The sequence below is a fragment of the Paramisgurnus dabryanus genome, chromosome 7 (genome assembly GCF_030506205.2).
Source record: "Paramisgurnus dabryanus chromosome 7, PD_genome_1.1, whole genome shotgun sequence".
Classification (NCBI taxonomy): Eukaryota; Metazoa; Chordata; class Actinopteri; order Cypriniformes; family Cobitidae; genus Paramisgurnus; species Paramisgurnus dabryanus.
Genome location: NC_133343.1, coordinates 29421937 through 29440335, shown reverse-complemented (window position 1 = coordinate 29440335; position 18399 = coordinate 29421937). Strand labels below are relative to the sequence as shown.

The 18399-nt window shown below is 41.0% G+C and overlaps 1 protein-coding gene across 9 annotated transcripts in view; it reads left to right on the top strand.

Annotated features, from left to right (window-relative positions):
- Positions 1-17940, top strand: part of r3hdm2 (R3H domain containing 2) — a 41272-nt gene extending 23332 nt beyond the window's left edge. For 5 of the 9 annotated variants that reach the window (XM_065272507.2, XM_065272506.2, XM_065272508.2 and 2 more), the window contains exons 3-26: positions 555-736; positions 1402-1443; positions 1637-1726; positions 1986-2109; positions 2294-2372; positions 4692-4751; positions 5165-5305; positions 5384-5492; positions 5704-5799; positions 6224-6255; positions 6640-6723; positions 9635-9867; positions 10862-11061; positions 12071-12172; positions 12387-12665; positions 13142-13271; positions 13485-13645; positions 14029-14186; positions 14268-14368; positions 15110-15255; positions 15443-15575; positions 15720-15814; positions 16441-16525; positions 16734-17940. In XM_065272507.2, coding sequence (XP_065128579.1) covers positions 578-736; positions 1402-1443; positions 1637-1726; positions 1986-2109; positions 2294-2372; positions 4692-4751; positions 5165-5305; positions 5384-5492; positions 5704-5799; positions 6224-6255; positions 6640-6723; positions 9635-9867; positions 10862-11061; positions 12071-12172; positions 12387-12665; positions 13142-13271; positions 13485-13645; positions 14029-14186; positions 14268-14368; positions 15110-15255; positions 15443-15575; positions 15720-15814; positions 16441-16525; positions 16734-17077 — 3183 coding nt within the window. In that variant the 5' untranslated portion in view covers positions 555-577 and the 3' untranslated portion in view covers positions 17078-17940. The remainder of the gene's footprint in view (positions 1-554; positions 737-1401; positions 1444-1636; positions 1727-1985; positions 2110-2293; positions 2373-4691; positions 4752-5164; positions 5306-5383; positions 5493-5703; positions 5800-6223; positions 6256-6639; positions 6724-9634; positions 9868-10861; positions 11062-12070; positions 12173-12386; positions 12666-13141; positions 13272-13484; positions 13646-14028; positions 14187-14267; positions 14369-15109; positions 15256-15442; positions 15576-15719; positions 15815-16440; positions 16526-16733) is intronic. The other 4 variants (XM_065272511.2, XM_065272512.2, XM_065272514.2 and 1 more) reach the window with 4 other exon arrangements.
- The last annotated feature ends 459 nt before the right edge of the window (positions 17941-18399 follow it).

The following is an 18399-nucleotide window of genomic DNA, read 5'->3' as shown; positions in this document are numbered from 1 at the left end:
CTGAAAATCGGCGCTCAGCGTTTTTTCTGCGCTCGGGGCATAGCGTCGAGAGTTAAAGGAGATTCATGAAAAGCTCCGCTCGTCAATTTTAGTTCTCACATGGCCGTCCAATCACAGTGGAGGAGGGGTGGGACAAATATCACAACAACCAACCGGCACATCGTTCGATAACTGATAACAAAGCAGAAATATCACCGCAACCAAAGTGCTTAGCTGATAAAAGTTGGCAAACACCCACAGTCGGCCTGGCGTTTTGAACTGCATTTAAATGCTTTGATGTACACGCCCCCTTAGGCTTGTTAAGTGCAGATTTACAGAGCATTGGTCAATACATTAGTGTCTTAATGAAATTACATTCGCCAGTGTTTGTGCCTGTTAGTGTATAAAACTAATGCAATGCATATTAATGTGCATCTATAGAGTATGAAAATAAATAAATCTTCACTCATGTGCATCACTCATATGAACTTTACTCTTACGTCCCTTGATTCTTTGTACAGTACTATTATAATAACAAATATAAAGCTGTAGCTGTGTCTTTTCTCTGTGTTCAGCGTGCTGTGTTTTCTGAGGGAAGATGTCATTGGTCTTCCCCTCCGACGGGATGGAGGGGGGCGACATCCTGCCCGCTGACGGTCCAACAAACACCCGTGGTAAAAGCAGCCCATCTGCACCTGCTAAAGACACCAACACAGACGGCCCAGAACCTGACGAGAACCTTTCACAGGACGCACAGGTACCAGAAACTACCTGACGCTTACAAATTCAAAACAGATGTATGTAAACGTTATTGAGACACAGCTGCATGCATCAATCCATAAAACTCTGAATGCTTTCTTTGTTTATAACAGTTAAGATTTTAGCTTTTGAGAAATCGTTTTTTTTAGAAGTCTTGAGAAACTGAATGGATATTGTGCTTATTTAACTCTTCCCCTGCCAGCATTTCTTTTAAGTGGCCAGCCAGTGCCAGCATTTTTATTGGTTTTCACAAAAGTTTAATGCCTTCAAGAAAATGTTGTTCTTTAAATATATAAACATACTTTTATCTTCATTTCTTCTCTTTTTATCACCTCTCAAATATGGGTAGGTTTCTTCAAAAATATCAAATTTCCAACAAAAAGCTGAGATAATTGCATTTCTTTAGTTAGAGATCAGATTCAGAGTGCGGATCAAAAGCTTGAACTGTTTTTGGTCTTGGTGGATGCTTCAGTGTTTTATAAGTTGTGTAAGAGCGCCACCTGGTGGATAATAGCGGAAATACGGTTTGCCGTAGAAACTCGTCATTGGCAGGGAAAGAGTTAACAGTAGGCTCCTGCATTGGTTCACTAATTTTTCTAAAGTTAATGAAGGAATCATTTAAATGGTGTATTTAACGGTAAACATTATCGTTCATCCATACAGAAACGATGTCAGAATCACGGACACACTAGGAAACGAGCCAAGGTAAACTTTCACGTGTTAATCGAGAGCGACTTTTGTCAGCAGTTCACAAAACTTCATCTAAACTGAACTGATACTGAACTTCATGTGAAGTGAAACTCTAAGGATGAGTTTTGATTGAGTTTTTCATTTGTCTGAGATTTTATTTAATCTTCTATAATCCTCCAATCACCTGCTGTTCTGCTTTTTGTCTCAGTCTAATGCGAAGCTGAAGCTGGTGAGAAGTCTGGCAGTATGTGAGGAGTCCTGCGGTCCGTTTTCAACAGATGGATTTCCAGAATCACAGGTAAAACCTCTCGCATGCAAAATACAGCAACAAAAGTTTCATCACGTGGTAAACATTTGTGAACTGTCTATCAACTGAGACCTGGAGAAGTCATGCAAAAAACAAAGAAACTCATATTTATAGATCCTTTTCATTTTGTAAGCTATGTGTTTGAATATTGCTTTTCTCTCATGAATAATTTAATGAGCTTTTCAATGACTGTAGAAGGAGACCAATGACTGTCTGAAGAGCTCCTAACTGTGTTTGTGTTTAATCTCAGGACATTATTCAGCTTCACATCAGCTGTCCGTCAGATAAAGAGGAAGAGAAGTCCTCAAAAGATGAGTATGAGAATGAAGAGCGAGAGAAAAAAGATAAAACGCCGCGCAAGATGCTTTCCCGTGGTAAGATGCTTTGCTCTTTCATTAGCCGTAAGTTTTATCAGATGATGACCTAATATATAAATGTCCATACGCTGAATCTTTGTGGCTTCACCAGATGCTGAAGTTCAGATCACGTGCAGTCTGGATGATTGCTAAAGATCTGAATGTGATGATTAAATTTCTTCTTTGTTTTATTTCTGGACAGACTCTAGTCAGGAATACACAGATTCTACAGGCATTGATGTGCATGAGTTTCTGGTCAACACGCTAAAGAACAACCCCAGGTACAGCAATCTTCTTACCTCATCTCTTTATTATACACCTGCCCGTCTGCAGAATTATTTGCATATTACACATCCTATATAGTACGGCTGGGATGATTAAACGCGATTTATACTATTAGTGCCTGTCAGGTATCGACTCTGCAATATTATGCATAGATCTTTCATGGACATGCATTTGAAAAAGCAACTCGTCAAACATAATCATTATAAATATTCTTTATTATCATGAAAATACCTGAAAAGATTTGATGAACAGCGATATAAATATATGCTTACAGTCATTTTCTGGAGCTGCGTGTGTAAATGGTACTGTTTCTGCATGAGAGCGCCCTCTGGCTTTTGCATGTAGCGACATTTTAACATTGGGAAGCATTGCAAGCAGAATCACATGATTTATCATCCCAGTCCTACTACATTGTATACAGCGTTAAAGGATTAGTTCATTTTCTTAAAAAAATCCAGATAATTTACTCACCACCATGTCATCCAAAATGTTGATGTCGTTCTTTGTTCAGTCGAGAAGAAATTATATTTTTTGAGGAAAACATTGCAGGATTTTTCTCATTTTAATGGACTTTAATGGACCCCAACACTTAAAACTCAACACCTAACAACACTCTAAACGATCCCAAATGAGGCGTAAGGGTCTTATCTAGCGAAACCATTGTCATTTTTACAATTAAAAAAATGCACTTTTAAACCGCAACTTCTCGTCTATCTCCGGTCCTGTGATGCGCCAGTGCGACCTCACGCAATACGTCAAGAGGTCAAGAATGATGTATGTGAAACTACGCCCCAGTGTTTACAAGTGTGGAGAAAGAGGAGCGTTCAGACGTTTTTGTATGTTGAATGATACTAATGAATGTCTTTGTGTCAGTTTATTGTTTAAAATGGTCAGCAAATGTGTTTCATTTATGTAACACATGATCTTACCATGTCACTATGCAATTACGTGAGGTCACGCTGGCGCATCACAGGACTGGAGATAGACGAGAAGTTGTGGTTTAAAAGTGCATTTTTTTTTTTCAAAAATGACAATGGTTTCGCTAGATAAGACCCTTACGCCTTGTTTGAGATCGTTTAGAGTCCTTTAAAACTCTGTTGAAAAAAACTGTTAAGTGTTGAGTTAAGGGCGATTTATAGTCGTGCGTAGGTCCTACGGCGTAGCAGCGACGGCGTAGGTTCCGCGTCGGTTTTCATTTATACTTGTGCGTCGCCGTCTGCGTCGACGTGCAAACACACGCGAAACCGCTGGTTGGCAGTAATCACGCGTGTAACCACAGTAGCAGCAGAAGTCGTCACAGAAGAAGAAGCTAAGCAAGTTAACCCACAAACGAAGACGAAATAGCAACTTGTTGTGTATAATTTGAGAAGACCAGCAATGATGGAAGTAGATAAACAGCGACTTATGTTTCAGTTTGAGTTAAATCACTCCTCAACTTGGCTCACCTTTGTTTTCACCGTCTCAAACGGAAATACCTATGACGCAGTTTTTTTACCTGACGGGAGGGGTTCTGGTGGACCAATCACAGCGCTTACGGTCCGCGTAGAGCCGACGCGCTGTTAGAAATTTTGTGAGGTGCGCGTCAGGCTACGCAGAGCTACGCACAGGCTACGGATAGCCTACACCGTAGCTACGCCGTAGGACCTACGCAGGACTATAAATCGCCCGTTAAGTGTTAAGTGCTGGGGTCCATTAAAGTCCATTAAAATGAGAAAAAGTCCTGGAATGTTTTCCTCAAAAAACATAATTTCTTCTTGACTGAATAAAAAAGACATCACAACATTTTTGATGACATGGTGGTGAGTAAATTATATGGATTTTTTTTTTAAGAAAATGGACTAATTTTTAAAGCTTCTGCATCCAAATACATATTTAAAGTAGTTTGTTTTTGTTCATGAGTTGTAAAATGCTGATTTTTAAAGTGGGTGGTATTATCATAATAAGATCCCCTTCTGACATCACTAGGAGCTATTTTTTCACATGCTTGCAAAGAATGGTTTACCCAAACTAAGTTACTGGGTTGATCTTTTCACATTTTCTAGGTTGATAGAATCACTGGGGACCCAATTATAGCACTTAAACATGAAGTCAGATTTTCATGATATGACCCCTTTAAATGTTTTTAAAACAAACTTGAGTAAAATAAGATGAATAATTTGAACGCATTGCTTGCATGTAGTGTACGTGCTCTGTGTAGACACAGTTTCATGTGTTTCAGTGCTGATGTATAATGTCAATATTTTTTATCATCAGCAATGCAATGGATTGAGATTTCAATTGTTTTGATCGTGTGTGTGTGTCTCTGTGTGTTTTAGAGACAGAATGATGCTGCTGAAGCTGGAACAAGATATACTGGAGTTCATTAATGATGAGAAGTAAGTCTATATATAAATATATATACAGAACCTGGACCAGCAACCGCATTTTTAGACATTCATGTTAAAATGCTTTTATGTTTTTACAATTAATGTTTTGATTCTAACAAATCACACTGACATCTGTTGACTAAATGTCTGTAAACGTAACTAAGACGAGCTCGGATCATTTAGATTTGTTTGCGCTGTGTAATAACTCTCAGACATGAATTTTGTTTGTTTGTATTTGTTGATGAGTAGTTGATGTTTGTGTCCCTCTGTTGGTGACATGAGGGCATTGCAATACCTCTTTATCTCATTACTCAATGAAGGACAGTTTAAAGTTAGTTCATATAATGGCTTCTAATAAATGAGCAGTTTTGTTTTTCAGTGTATTTGCTTTATTGAATGTTACTTTTTTTCACGTTTTTTAGTAATCAATATAAGAAGTTCCCTCAGATGACCTCATATCACCGCATGCTCCTGCATCGAGTCGCCGCCTATTTCGGGATGGATCACAACGTGGACCAGACAGGCAAAGCCGTCATCATCAACAAGACCAGCAACACACGCATGTAAGATGTCAATGATTGATCCTAAAGCATCTACTGTGGTAAATCTCATTGTAAAGACCCTGTGTCTGTGTGTTCTAGACCCGAGCAGAGGTTTTCTGAACATATTAAAGACGAGAGGAACGTGGATTTCCAGAAAAAGTTCATTCTGAAGCGAGATGATGCCAGCATGGATAAAGATGATAATCAGGTCTGTGTGCTAATGCGCTGTGTGGGGATAAAAATAGGAATTCTGGATAGAAAAGATTCCAGTTTTCCCTTGCATATGAAGCCTTTCCAACAGATGTTTTTCTTTTCATAAAATGTAAAACAACAGGTTTGTTTGTTTGTTTGTTTGTTTTGTTGTGGTGTGGTGTGTTGTGGTGTGGTGTTCTGCACTCATGTTTGTGTAATCTCTTCAGATCCGAGTGCCGCTTCAGGACGGCCGTCGCAGTAAATCCATCGAGGAGCGAGAGGAAGAGTACCAGCGTGTCAGAGATCGCATTTTTGCACGAGAGGTAAATACTTATAAAATGTTATGAGACTTTTCTGCACTGAATCTGTGCCTTTAGATTTTCAAAGAATACTGATCTGATATATACTTGTGGTGGTAGTTGGTATAAAAGGCAATCATTATTCCCCACCGACAAACAAATGGTCTGCTATACGTGTGACAAACAACTAGTAATGTGTGACCTAACCCAATACTTTCAATATTTTTTGAATGATAGAGCCAAAGTCAAAAAGTGTTACTTTGTGTACCGCTTTACCCTGTTAATGATAGACAATGTATGTCTAGAGATGATAAATGAAAGAGTTTCTGTCAGTAATAATCTTCTTATCTGTACTTCTGTTGTTTTAATGAAGGATTCTCACAAAGTACTGTAAAATGTCAATCTTAGAATCAAGCAGAAAATGACCGATGTGTGTTTTTTTTTCTAGTCCTCACAGAACGGATACATGAATGATAACAGGTGAGATATCACTTTCACCGAGTACGTCTATGTAACCTGACCATCACTAACTTTCATCACACGTTATTCTTTCATTAACTTTCTCTTAGGGCTTTTAATCAGTCCGTCTCATAATATTGCTTATGTGTTGATTTCTAATAACCTTGGGATAATCTCGACAGTTAATACTTTAGTTCTGATAACCAGACGTACTCTTTCTGTATGAGTTTAAGTATTACAGTTAAAGTCAAGGTGATGTTGTATTGCGTGCATTTCAGTTTTTTTGACATCAGGATTCCGGATTGAATCATTTCAAACGGTCTCAGTGACCGAGATGAATATATTTCTAGTTTATTCACGGCTACCCCTACACAAACATGAACACGCACTTACTGTAACCGACAGCCGCTGTTTTCTTCAATGTGACCTCTACAGACTGTCCACTGAAGGCTACTCCTCATCCTCACAAAAGAGGAGACAGATATTTAGGTATTTTCTCTGCTGTGTATTGCCACGCGTGTGCGTGCGTCTCAGTGCTGACCGTGTTTTGCTTTGCGTTGGCTCAGTGCACTGTTGGAATTGCTAGGGCTCGTGCATGGCAGCTACTGTATGTGGGTCAGTCTCTCTGGAAAAGGACAAACTGTTTTTGCACTTTCTGATATGCAAATGCTTTTTGTGTGTGTGTGTGTGTGTGTGTGTGTGTGTGTGTGTGTGTGTGAAGATCGCTCATCTGCTTGAGTTAGGTGGTATGACTGATGTTATATCACTGAAGTGTTTTATGATTAGTTGGTTAATGTTTTAAAGATCATATAACACACACAGTTTATGAACCCATTCACTAAACCCCTGCTGTCTGGGAAAAACAAACTGCATCAACTGTTGTCTTAAGATAGGGCTACTTGAAAAGCTGAACAAGGTTTTTCTCCTTACTTTCAAAAACACACTTCTTTTATCGTGCTATTGTTAATATATGACAAAGCTGTCGCGTGCAGTGACTTCTACTCGAAGGAACAATGTTAATGGTGAGCGTTTTTTGCTTTTACTCTGATTGACATGTGGGTGTGCTTTTCCAGGGAAGTACCCATAAAAGGAATAAGTGGTCCATGATACGTAACAGTTAACAATGTTTAAAAAAAAACTTTCCGCTACTTGTAGGAAAGAGGAAGTGTGAGGTGTGAGTTCGGCTCAGAATCATTCATCAGCATAGAACGGTGCGTCAAGCACTCCTTTATAGTCTTATCATAAACAAAAATGCACGCGAGTGGTTTCTGAAGAGAGAAATAATAAATATGCAAACTTCAGACGCTGTGTAGAAGTGCAGGACTTTACAGGTCACGTGTCTTTTCTTGCAGATGCCAGCAAATCATTGGCAGTGTGAATGAACAAAAACAAACGATCCCGGAAAAATCCAGGATGCATTTTCCGTGTATTTTCTGGAATTTCTGTGTGGAAAGGGCTTTGATAAGTCAGAATGCCCCCAAACTTTTTCCACACCATTGACGAGTTAACTCGTCAATTAAGAGAAACCGCTTTCCCGTCAATGATGAGTTTTTCCGACAATCCATATTTCCGCTATTACCCACCAGGTTGCGCTCTTACCCAACTTATAAAACCCAGAAGTATCCCCTTAGGGCAGGGTCCTGGAGGGCCACAGTCCTGCAAAGTTTTTTCAAACCCCAAATAAGCACACCTGAAAAATCTAATCAAAGTCTCCAGAAATACTTAATTAAATTAATTTAAGGTGTGTTTGATTAGGGTTGGAACTAAACTCTGCAGGACAGTGGCTTTCCAGGACCCAGGGTTCCCCACTCCTGCCTTAGGGCAAACAGTTCAGACTATGTGTATGTTATAATCCTCGCTCTGATCTCTATCAAAAGTCTTTAACCAAAACACAATTATCTCAGCTTTTTGGTCAAATTTTTTTAATTTTGAAGAAACCTATCCATATTTAAGAGGTGATAAAAGAGAACAAATGACTGTTTTTTGTTTGTTTGAAAGCAGAGGGTCTGTTCTTTCATTTGATTTATTGTTTGTTTATATATTTAAAGAAGAACACTTTCTAGAAGGCATTCAATTTTTGTGAAAATCATAAAAAAATGCTGTCGCTGGCAACTTTTTTTAAATCCATGGTTTGGTTTGAATAGTGTGAGTGCACCCTAAACACTACATTGACATTTCTAGTGCATATACAGTACACATCATTATACTACCCAGCTCTACCTGTTATTATTGTTACAAAATAGGATGTTCACAACCCGTCGGTGGACTTATGCTGAAACACAGTGGGTGATGTTTCCTCATGTTAGCTTTGGAGAGAAATGACATAAATGTTGAATTTTTCTGCATTCAATAGTCCTGATGTCTGTCAGGTTAATAACAGACACTTGTTTTGTGTTATCATCAGCAGAGCCGCAGGTTCATTCTAGAAAACATCTCACAACATCACCACATTTATAGATGTGAAAGAAACACTGATTAAAGTCTTTTGTCCAATCAGAAAGATTTAAAGTTTTTATTCACATTCACAGATCTTATTTATTTATCTGGTGTAGAACTGCCACTGTTGCATTTATTATGGTGTTAGATGACGTGTGCGTGTGTTCATGCGTGTGTGTCATAGGGCTGCACTTGTTGTGTTAGTACAGTAAATGGTTAAAGGGAATCTCAATGTTTGATCTGCATGAGTTAAACCGCAGGTCACACTGCACTGTTGTATTAAATGCTCGTGTGGTGCAGCCGGGCTCTGTGTGTGTTTCATATTAGGGCTGCAACAACTAATCGATAAAATCCATAATGAAATCGATAAGGAAATAATTGTCAACGCATTTCATTATTGATTAGTTGGTCTGTGACGTCACATGCTCCTGTGCGGACACACGTCTGCTTCACACAGCACTAGATGTGCACTTATAATTAAAGTCGGGCGCTGTTTCTTCATACAACGCGAGGTGCACATTTATCAGGCGATTCTACTCACCGCATGACTGACTTGGTTAAAGTGAATACTCAAATTTACTGCCTTATTTAGCTATAAGTGAAAAATCTAATTGAGTAAATGTAGTTTTTATCCGATTAGTCGATTAATCAGAAAAATAATCGCCTGTTAATCGATTATGAAAATAATCGTTAGTTGCAGCCCTATTTCACATAAAAGCACAATATGACCGTATGTGAAATGCTGTTTGTGAATGATTGTATTTGTTCATGGACCGTCTGTGTGTTATTGTGTTGAAATGAAGTTATCAAAGCACCTAAACGGGATAATATTAGTTATGTCTGGTTGTCGTATTAATTATTGTTGTCTGAATCTTGCCGAGCTCCCGTGATGATGCGTGCATGAGTGCTTGTTTGCGCTGGTGTGCGTTTCCTTCATTCAGATTGAGTGTTTGTACGTCTGCAGGGGTAACAGGGAGAGCTCCAGCCGGGCATCCAGCAGTCGTCAGAGCAGCACAGATTCGGACATGAAGAGTCTGGAGCCGCGGCCGTGGAGCAGCACCGACTCCGACACCTCCAACCGCACGCTGAGGCCTCCGGTCACCAAAGCCAGCAGTTTCAGTGGAATCTCAATCCTCACCAGAGGAGACAGTCTGGGCAGTCGAGGGTCACAGGGCAGCACCAGGGGCTCCCGTACAGGTGAGAGGTCAACTGAAATACACGGACAGAGCCCAGAGGTCAATGCTGTAAGGCAGCGCTAACTTGAAAGAGCTTAAAAATCCAAATGTCTGGATGTGCTAAGCTAACAGAGACTTGCAGCTTTAACTACAGAAAGAGGCTAGATGCTAATGCTTATTACCTGGCGCATTGTGGCGCAAAGTGTTTTTTGCTAGTTTCAGTCCGACACCGTTATCATTTTCACGTCCAGCGCCACATTATTTAAATAGCAAATGCATTTGTTCCCATTTCTGCACCCAAGGGCGTGCTGTTCTAAAAATGATGTATGTTTAGGTGCATTGTTGGCGTGTTGCTATTTTGAGGCATCTAAAATAGGACAATATTTTTTTTTATTTAAAGAGTGCGTTAGTAATATGTGCCTAAAAAAGGGACGACAACACATGTACACATGGACACGCAACAGCACATAAACATTTTCTGAAATAAAAAATTAAAGGATTGAAAGGTAAGAGATTATTAATGTGTCTCTTGGACATACATGAGGACTGATTACAGAAAGGTTTAGAAGGCATGAAGAGCTGCTTCACTTTTTTTGGTTTTTAAAAAGTGCTAACATTGCATTTATTTAGATTTTTATTAATTCTACCCCACTGATTTATTGTATATGATGACTGCTTGCAGTTTTTCTGCTTACAAACTGCACCATGTAAATAGGCAAACGGCATGGCGTGAGCGAAACTTGCTTTTGAAGGGGATGAGAGTTAAGACTGTCATTGGTTTAATGCACATATCACCCAAAACACACCCATTACTTATTACGAGAAGTGGAACAACCCTTTTAGACCGTGAGCCAGGCGCACAAATCATTTTTCCTGTTGTGAAACTAGCAAAAGTGAATTCAGACTTGCATTAAGTGCACTTGCGCTGTGCGCTTCAGACCATGCGCTTAGTTTGTGGTTGTGTGAAGGTCTGATCTTAGTGTCTTACATGCATGAATATGTTGTGAATCTCGCAGGTCTTCCCACAGATGTTTGTGCAGCAGTTCAGCCCCTCCAGCAGAGCCGTGGTCTCCTGCCGTGCCCTCCTAACTGCCCCTCCAGTGTCCCTCAGACTCAAAACCAACCGCCCCCACCACCGCAAACTGCCCTGCTGCCCACCCCGACTCACGCTCACACGCAGCACACTATCAGCGGACACAATCATGTGATGCCTCAGGTGACTTATAACTTATACTGCGTTTCCCATCTAATCTGATGATGACATACTGTTCGTTATAATGATATCATTAAAGGTTAGGGTTCATATATAAAGTGTGTTGGCAAAATTTGTCAAGGAAAGAGTCTAATTCTGAGCAAAAGAAAGTATAAATTTTTGCTGAAATTGAGGCTTTTATAAAAATAAGGACATTAAGTCCTCGTCTAGCGGTCCCAAAATATTAAATGATCTTTATTGTCATTTTCTGAGAGGTGTATGATCCTAAATACTTAATCCAATACAAAGATGCGTCTACATCCACTTGTGCATCTGACATTATGAGTTTGGTTTTAAAACATGCAGGAATTAAAAAATAAAGTGCAGCACTTGCTTGATTTATCAAGAGTTAAGAAAGAAAAGACCCATAAATGATTTTCCTCATGCTGACTAAGATGTAAAGCAAGGACACAGGCCCAGATATATACTCGCTTAGAGAATTACAGTTTTAAAAATATCAGTTTTGACAAGAATTTACAAAGATTTAATCTGTTATGTCTTAAGGGAATGTTTGGAAAAATATCTGATGTGTAATATTATATTAAATCCCTACATTACAGTAGATCTTACAACTGTCTGTCTTGATGTCAATCAAACAATAAAGAAAAGAAAAAAGTTCAACATATACAACATAGACTTTTTGTGTTCAATTTATTAGTTTTACAGTGATTTTTAGGTATGGATACGGTGATTTTTGCTTTGGAACCTTAAAAACTTTAACTGGATTTTTCTCAAAATTTACTTTTGCTGACTCGACCTCAAACAGGTGTAGCTCTGTCATTTGTCAGATTTCAACAAATCAAAAAGATTTTTTTTTTTACTCATTTAAAAAGAATTCATTCCGACTCATTTTGCCAGTATGGGTAACATAAGATCTGAGCTCATTGGAGATTCTCCCTGTTTTCTCTCAAATGTTTCCTCTGGTTTCTTCCTTCGAAATGTCTTTTCCTATCTCTACACTTTGTCTCTGCAGCCGGTGGCGTCTCTGCAGCCGTCTGCGCAGACCGTGTCTTATTCCAACCCTTCGTGCCCTCAGGTCATCCTTCCTGTTTCTCCTTCCCAGCAGTACAACATGGTACTACTACACTTCTCTCAATGTATTTACACTTTATCCTCTATCCTTACCTTCATTTACCTTCATCTGCTGAAGAGTCTCTCGCTCTTTCTCTCTTTTTTGTGAGAGTTTGTCTTAGGATGTTGTAATTAATTTTGGGAGATTTAGTCAGTGTCTCTCTCTCTGTATCTCTCTCTCTCTCTCTGTATCTCTCTCTCTCTCTCTCTCTTTTCAGGGAGATGAGTTGACTCAAGGTTTTGGACAGATGTCTCTCAGTCGTCAGGGCTCCAGTGAGGCCCCGGAGCCGCCCGGCCTGTACCCGCCTCCGCCTGCCGTGCTATCCCAGCATCCCCCACCACAGCCCAGCTACATCATGCCCCCTCCACCCACTGGATATCAGCCTGCTGCCCCCCACCCGCACCCTCCACCACCCCCACCTCCACCCACGCAGCCAATACTGCAGACAGCTGCACCTGCGCAGAGCTACATGCAGCCGCCTCCACCCCCTCAGCAGGTACGTCAATTTAGACTTCTCATCGCTCTCCAGTGAAATCTGTACAGATATTTCTGCTACTGCTCTGAGGTGATGATGGTAACTGTAATTTCATGTGTATAATCTTATTTTCTTGACAAAAAAGAAACAAAGTTGGACAACAGCGATATAAAATGTTTAATATGATAACTAAGTGTGATGAAGTAAAGCAAAGGGTCAGAGCTCATGCAATGTGTGTGCGTGCGTCCATGTGTGCGTTTTCATTGTTATCCCTCTCCCCAAATGTCCCCAAAAAAAGATAGAAATACATTTTTTGACCTTGTGGACATGTTTTGGTCCCCATGAAGAAACAAGCTGATCAATTAAACAATGATATTTACTTGAAAATATAAAATAGGCAAACATTTTCTATAAGGGTTTGGGTTCGAGGGAAAGGGATAAAATTATAATGATGATGTGTTTAGGTCATCAGTGTATAATCTTCTCTGTTTCTTCAGATCCAGGTGCAGTATTATTCTACAGGTGCACAGTATCCAAATTCAGGTCAGCAGTACCGCTCCATATCTCATCAGGTGTCGTACCCTACACAGCGCTCTCAGCCTCTGCCTCCATCAGCACAGCCCTCAGGTCAGTGTCCTCATCAATTCTAATATATAAATACTAGTGTATCACAAAATTAGTGATGGAAAAATAATCCTTGTGATGAAAGAGAGGTGTGGTGTTTTTAACTGAAGCTTAAACGCCACAGACAGGAGAGAGAAGAGCATGTGGTTGTGTATAAGGAGATGACACAGATAGAGAAGAGGACTGGTGTTGATGTGTGTGTGTTTGTACCATCAGCTCCTATGCAGCCTATGATGACCAATCAACAGCCTGCGTACCAGAGCATGATGGGAGTTCAGCAGCCACAGAGCAGCAGTATGATGAACCCACAGCGTGCGGGAATGAATGGACAGATGCAGGGAATGATGGTCCAGTATCCCCCTATGCCCTCATATCAGGTGTGTGTCTGTGTAATTGACATATGAACTGTTTGACTGACACATAAACTGTGTGATTGATACACAAACTGTGTGACTGAAATATGCACTGTGTGATTGACGTGCGCTGTGTGATGGGCACGTGCGCTGTGTGATGGGCACGTGCGCTGTGTGATGGGCACGTGCGCTGTGTGATGGGCACGTGCGCTGTGTGATGGGCACGTGCGCTGTGTGATGGGCACGTGCGCTGTGTGATGGGCACGTGCGCTGTGTGATGGGCACGTGCGCTGTGTGATGGGCACGTGCGCTGTGTGATGGGCACGTGCGCTGTGTGATGGGCACGTGCGCTGTGTGATGGGCACGTGCGCTGTGTGATTGACGTGTAAACTGTGTGCTCTTCTCAGGTGCCTGTAGCCAATGAGAGTCAGACTGTAGTCCAGCCGCAGTATCAACAGTCAGTGATGGTTCCCACGGGTCAATCGGTTCAGGGTGCGATGCCGACCGCTGCACCCATGCCTGTCTATTATGGCGTCCTGACACCCACACAACAAAACAGCACAAGGTAAACACATACACTCCCTAATTTATCTCTATGGCAAAAGGCTGTGTAGATCTTAGCTGACTGTGTGTTTGTGTGTTTCAGTCCCTCGGTGGGTTACCTGCAGCCCCCCAGTTCAGACCAGTACCAGATGAGCCAGTCTGCCTCACCCTGTAGCCCTCAGCCAATACAACAGCAGTATTCAGGTAATATTTTATACTATTGTGCACAAAAACAATCAGTTCCCTTATGTGTCATGCCAGCGCACCTAATTTATTGTAGAAATGAGCAATTCCTAGCACATGGCAACCCCAACGTCAGATTTTAGCAAATGTTTCCAACAATGTGACCATTTCAGTTGTCAGTATTTGGTGGTTCAAATATCAATGCGAGGTGAAGTTTTTTTTCCATAGTTGGGTAAGTTTAGCTAACAACATCCATAACATTGTTCCTCCTCATGAAAAAATTTGTTCTTTGAAGAGCTGTCCTTTCATTCGTTGGGTATTTCTTCTCCAAAAAACTTGGAGACAACTTGGTCTTTTTTTTTGTCACACTCACAACACATGTACACTGTCATCATCTAAAATATAAAACATTTTTCTGATGTCTGGACTCTTATCATCAGGTGTTTAGTAAAATATAAACGGATGATTAAGTATATTGGTAATAAACACGTTCTCTATGGAATTATATTTCATGTTTTGACAGAAAATGTCACATCTATAATACTGAAATCGCTCAATGTTTCTTTTCTGAACTGTATGTTTGAGAACTCATAATATTATTATTCTATTTGAATTCCATGTGGGAATGACATAAGTTAACTCAAAACGTTCAAGCATCAAAGTCTGTGCGTCTGGTGTGAAGATCCAGTGGTACAGCTGGTGAATCAGTAATGTGTTGATATATTAAAGCAATGAAATACCAGCTTTATGTTGATGTTTTAGGGGTTCCTCCTCCTGGGCCTGGTGTCATGGTCATGCAGCTGAGTGTTCCCAATGGACCGCAGCAGACCCAGAATCCTCCACTGGTGCAGTGGAACCCCTGTAAATACTACAGCATAGAGCAGAGACCCGGCAAACCTGAGCCACAGGTATCATAGTAAACACATACACCTCTTACTGGAGAAACTTTCATCTTAATATTCACACCTGTATTATTTCCTCGTATCTCTCAGCATTATCTGAAGCTTCATGTAAAAGTCTCTCAGATATAGACAGTGTATATGATGATGTTCTCCTCATTACACCTGTATGTATGTATGTTTGGTGTGCACTCAGCTCAGCAGTCCGCTGGCGTCTCCCACTCAATCTCCCGCTCCGTCTCCCTCGGGCAGTATGAATAATGTGTGTCCGGGTCTCGGACCGCTGCCTCTCATCTCTCAGTTCCCTCGACCCGGTGGACCAGCACAAGGTACACGCGTGCGCTCTCTGCTTAGGAGTTGTTGCGAAACTCTTGTTGTTTTTTATTGCATGGCCTCATTTATTTTTCTATGTGTGTGTTTATAATTTATGTTTGTGTGTTCAGGACACTGACAGTGTGTTTCTATATCAACAGACGGCCGTTATTCTTTACTTGGACAACCGCTACAGTACAGTCTGTGTCCTCCACCCATCATGCACAACCACAGCCAGTCCTATAACTCTCATCAGGTACATGTCTGTCTGTCTGTCTGTGTCTGTCGTTCTGCCTGTCTGTCTGTTGTTCTGTCGGTCTGTCGTTCTGCCATTCTGTCTGCCTGTCTGTCTGTCATTCTGCCTGTCTGTCATTCTATCATTCTGTCTGCTGTTCTGTCATTCTGTCAGTCGTTCTGTCTGCCGTTTTGTCATTCTGTTTGTCTGTCTGTTCGTTCTGCCTGTCGTTCGTTCGTTCTGCCAGTCGTTCGTTCGTTCTGCCAGTCGTTCGTTCGTTCTGCCTGTCGTTCTTTGTTCTTTCGTTTGTTTGTTTGATCTGCCTGTCGTTCTGTCGTTTGTTTGTTTGTTCGTGTCGTTATGTCATTCTGTCTGCCGTTCTGCCATTCATTTTATTGTTGTGTCGTTCTCTTTGTCGTTGTGTCACTCGTTCTGTTTGTCGTTGTGTCACTCATTCTGTCTGTCGTCTGTTGTTCTGTCATTCGTCTATTGTTGTGTTGCTCTGTCTGTTGCTCTGTGTGTCGTTCTTGTTTGTTGTTCGTTCTGTCTGTCGTTCATTCTCTCTGTCTGTCGTTCTGTTTGTCTGCTGTTAAATCATTTCTCAGTTTATTCACTGTGTGTCATCTCTTTCCTGTGTGTTTGCTCAGAGTCAAGGTGGAATGAAACACGGGGCTCGGGGTAAAAGACAAACACTCAAATCTGCCTCAACTGATCTAGGAACTACTGATGTGGGTAAGACACACGACCTCAAAGTCATTGTTTTCTCTACCTTTTAAAAAAACTTGAGGTCTTAATGTGTTCGATTCACTATTTGAATGACGTAATCAAACCCTCTTGTTTATCAATCCATCCAACCACTTGTTGTAAATGAAGTTCCCATGTGTATTAAAGATCTCGTTGTTGATGATCTCTCTCTTTTTCTCTGTCTGTTTCCCGGCAGTCGTGAGTCGAGTTTTGGAAGTGACCGATCTCCCCGAGGGAATTTCTCGTCCTGAGGCGGAGAAGCTCTTTAACCAGCTTTCACTCTGTGGTGCCAAGATACAGTGGCTCAAAGATCCACCGTGTTCCCGCGGCCCCGCGACCTCCTCGTGTCCTGGAGGAGGAAGAGGAGGCGGTGCCAACGACCCTGCCAACCTTTACACCGTAGTGGCCGTGTTTCCCAACACGATGGCCGCCCAAAGCGCCTCCTTTAAACTCAACAACAGCGGCGGGAGTTTGTTTAAATTGCGCGCAACAAAAAAGAACTACGACTTACGTGTGCTGGAGAGAGCGAGCTCGCAGTGAGTCCGGAGAGAGACGGAGATTCGGCTCACGGAGAGAGACAGACTGAGCTGAAGATGTCAAAGGGATGAGATGGTTCTCATATTCTTTAGGGATTTTTAAATTATTTTATGTCATTACCAAAAGAGCACATATAACAGAGACGTGTGGCGTGGTACATGTATGATATGACACGTACACAGACACATGCAAACGGAGTCGTGTTAAAGGCACAGTTCACTCAATACTTCTGCTATCGTTTACTCGTTCAGATCTGTGTGAGTTTGGTTTAGAGGAGCTTCTGTGAATTATGAAAGTATTTCTCATGAATTATGTTCAAATCTACTGGACGTCCTTCATGAGGTGAAGTAAATGACAGCAGGATGAGTGAAGTGTTCCTATAATAAACTTGACAAATCCTCCTCTTCCTCTGCAGCCCTTCATCTGCATCTCATCCGTCTCTCTTTCTCCAGCAGACTCTCTCTGTTTCTCTCTCTCTATCTCTCTTTCTCTCGCCTGCTCACCTTCTTTCTTCCTCCTTCACTTTCTTTCTTTCATTTCTTGCTTTCTGTTTAGCCTTAACGCTGTTGTGGACTTCTGTATTGCGCTCTTTATCCCCCCCTCGCTCAGATGAAAACTTCTTTTCTCGGTTCAGTATATTTATATAAGTGATGTAAGGATTATAAGAAATGATCTATATATTCAGTGATTCTTTTCCCGTGGATAAGTTGAACTCCTTCCTCGTTGTGTTTGCGTTTTTCTTTGAGCTGTGCAGAAAGTATCGAGGTATTTAAAAGTGCACAATGATTGCGAATGTCTACTGTAAATTCCATTTAATCTGTTATTTTTTGTTTGTTTTTAAGAATATAAAAGACAACTAAAAGATATTCAAAGTGTCTGCTGTGTTTAATTTGTCTTGAATGAACGTGTGTGTGTGTGTGTGTGTGTGTGCGTGCGTGTGGGTTGGTCTATGTGGTTTACGAGGACATGAATAGTGTTTAATGACATGTTTATTATGCTATAAAGGTGGTTTACGGGGACACAGAGAGTGTCCCCATAAACAGAAAAGCTAAAAAAACATACTAAATGGTAGTTTTTCATAGATTAAAGACTGGCAACAGGTTTTTGTGACATTGGGGTTAGGGACTGGGGTAGGCAAGGGGAATAGAATATAACAGTTTGGACAGTATAAAATACATTGCGTCTATGGAGATGTCCCCGTAAACCACATACACCAACATGTGTGTGTGCGTGCGTGCGTGCATGCGTGCGTGCGTGTGTGTGTGCATAAATGAATAAATGCTTTTCATCAGCTGATATCAGTTGTGTTACATTTGTGTCAAATA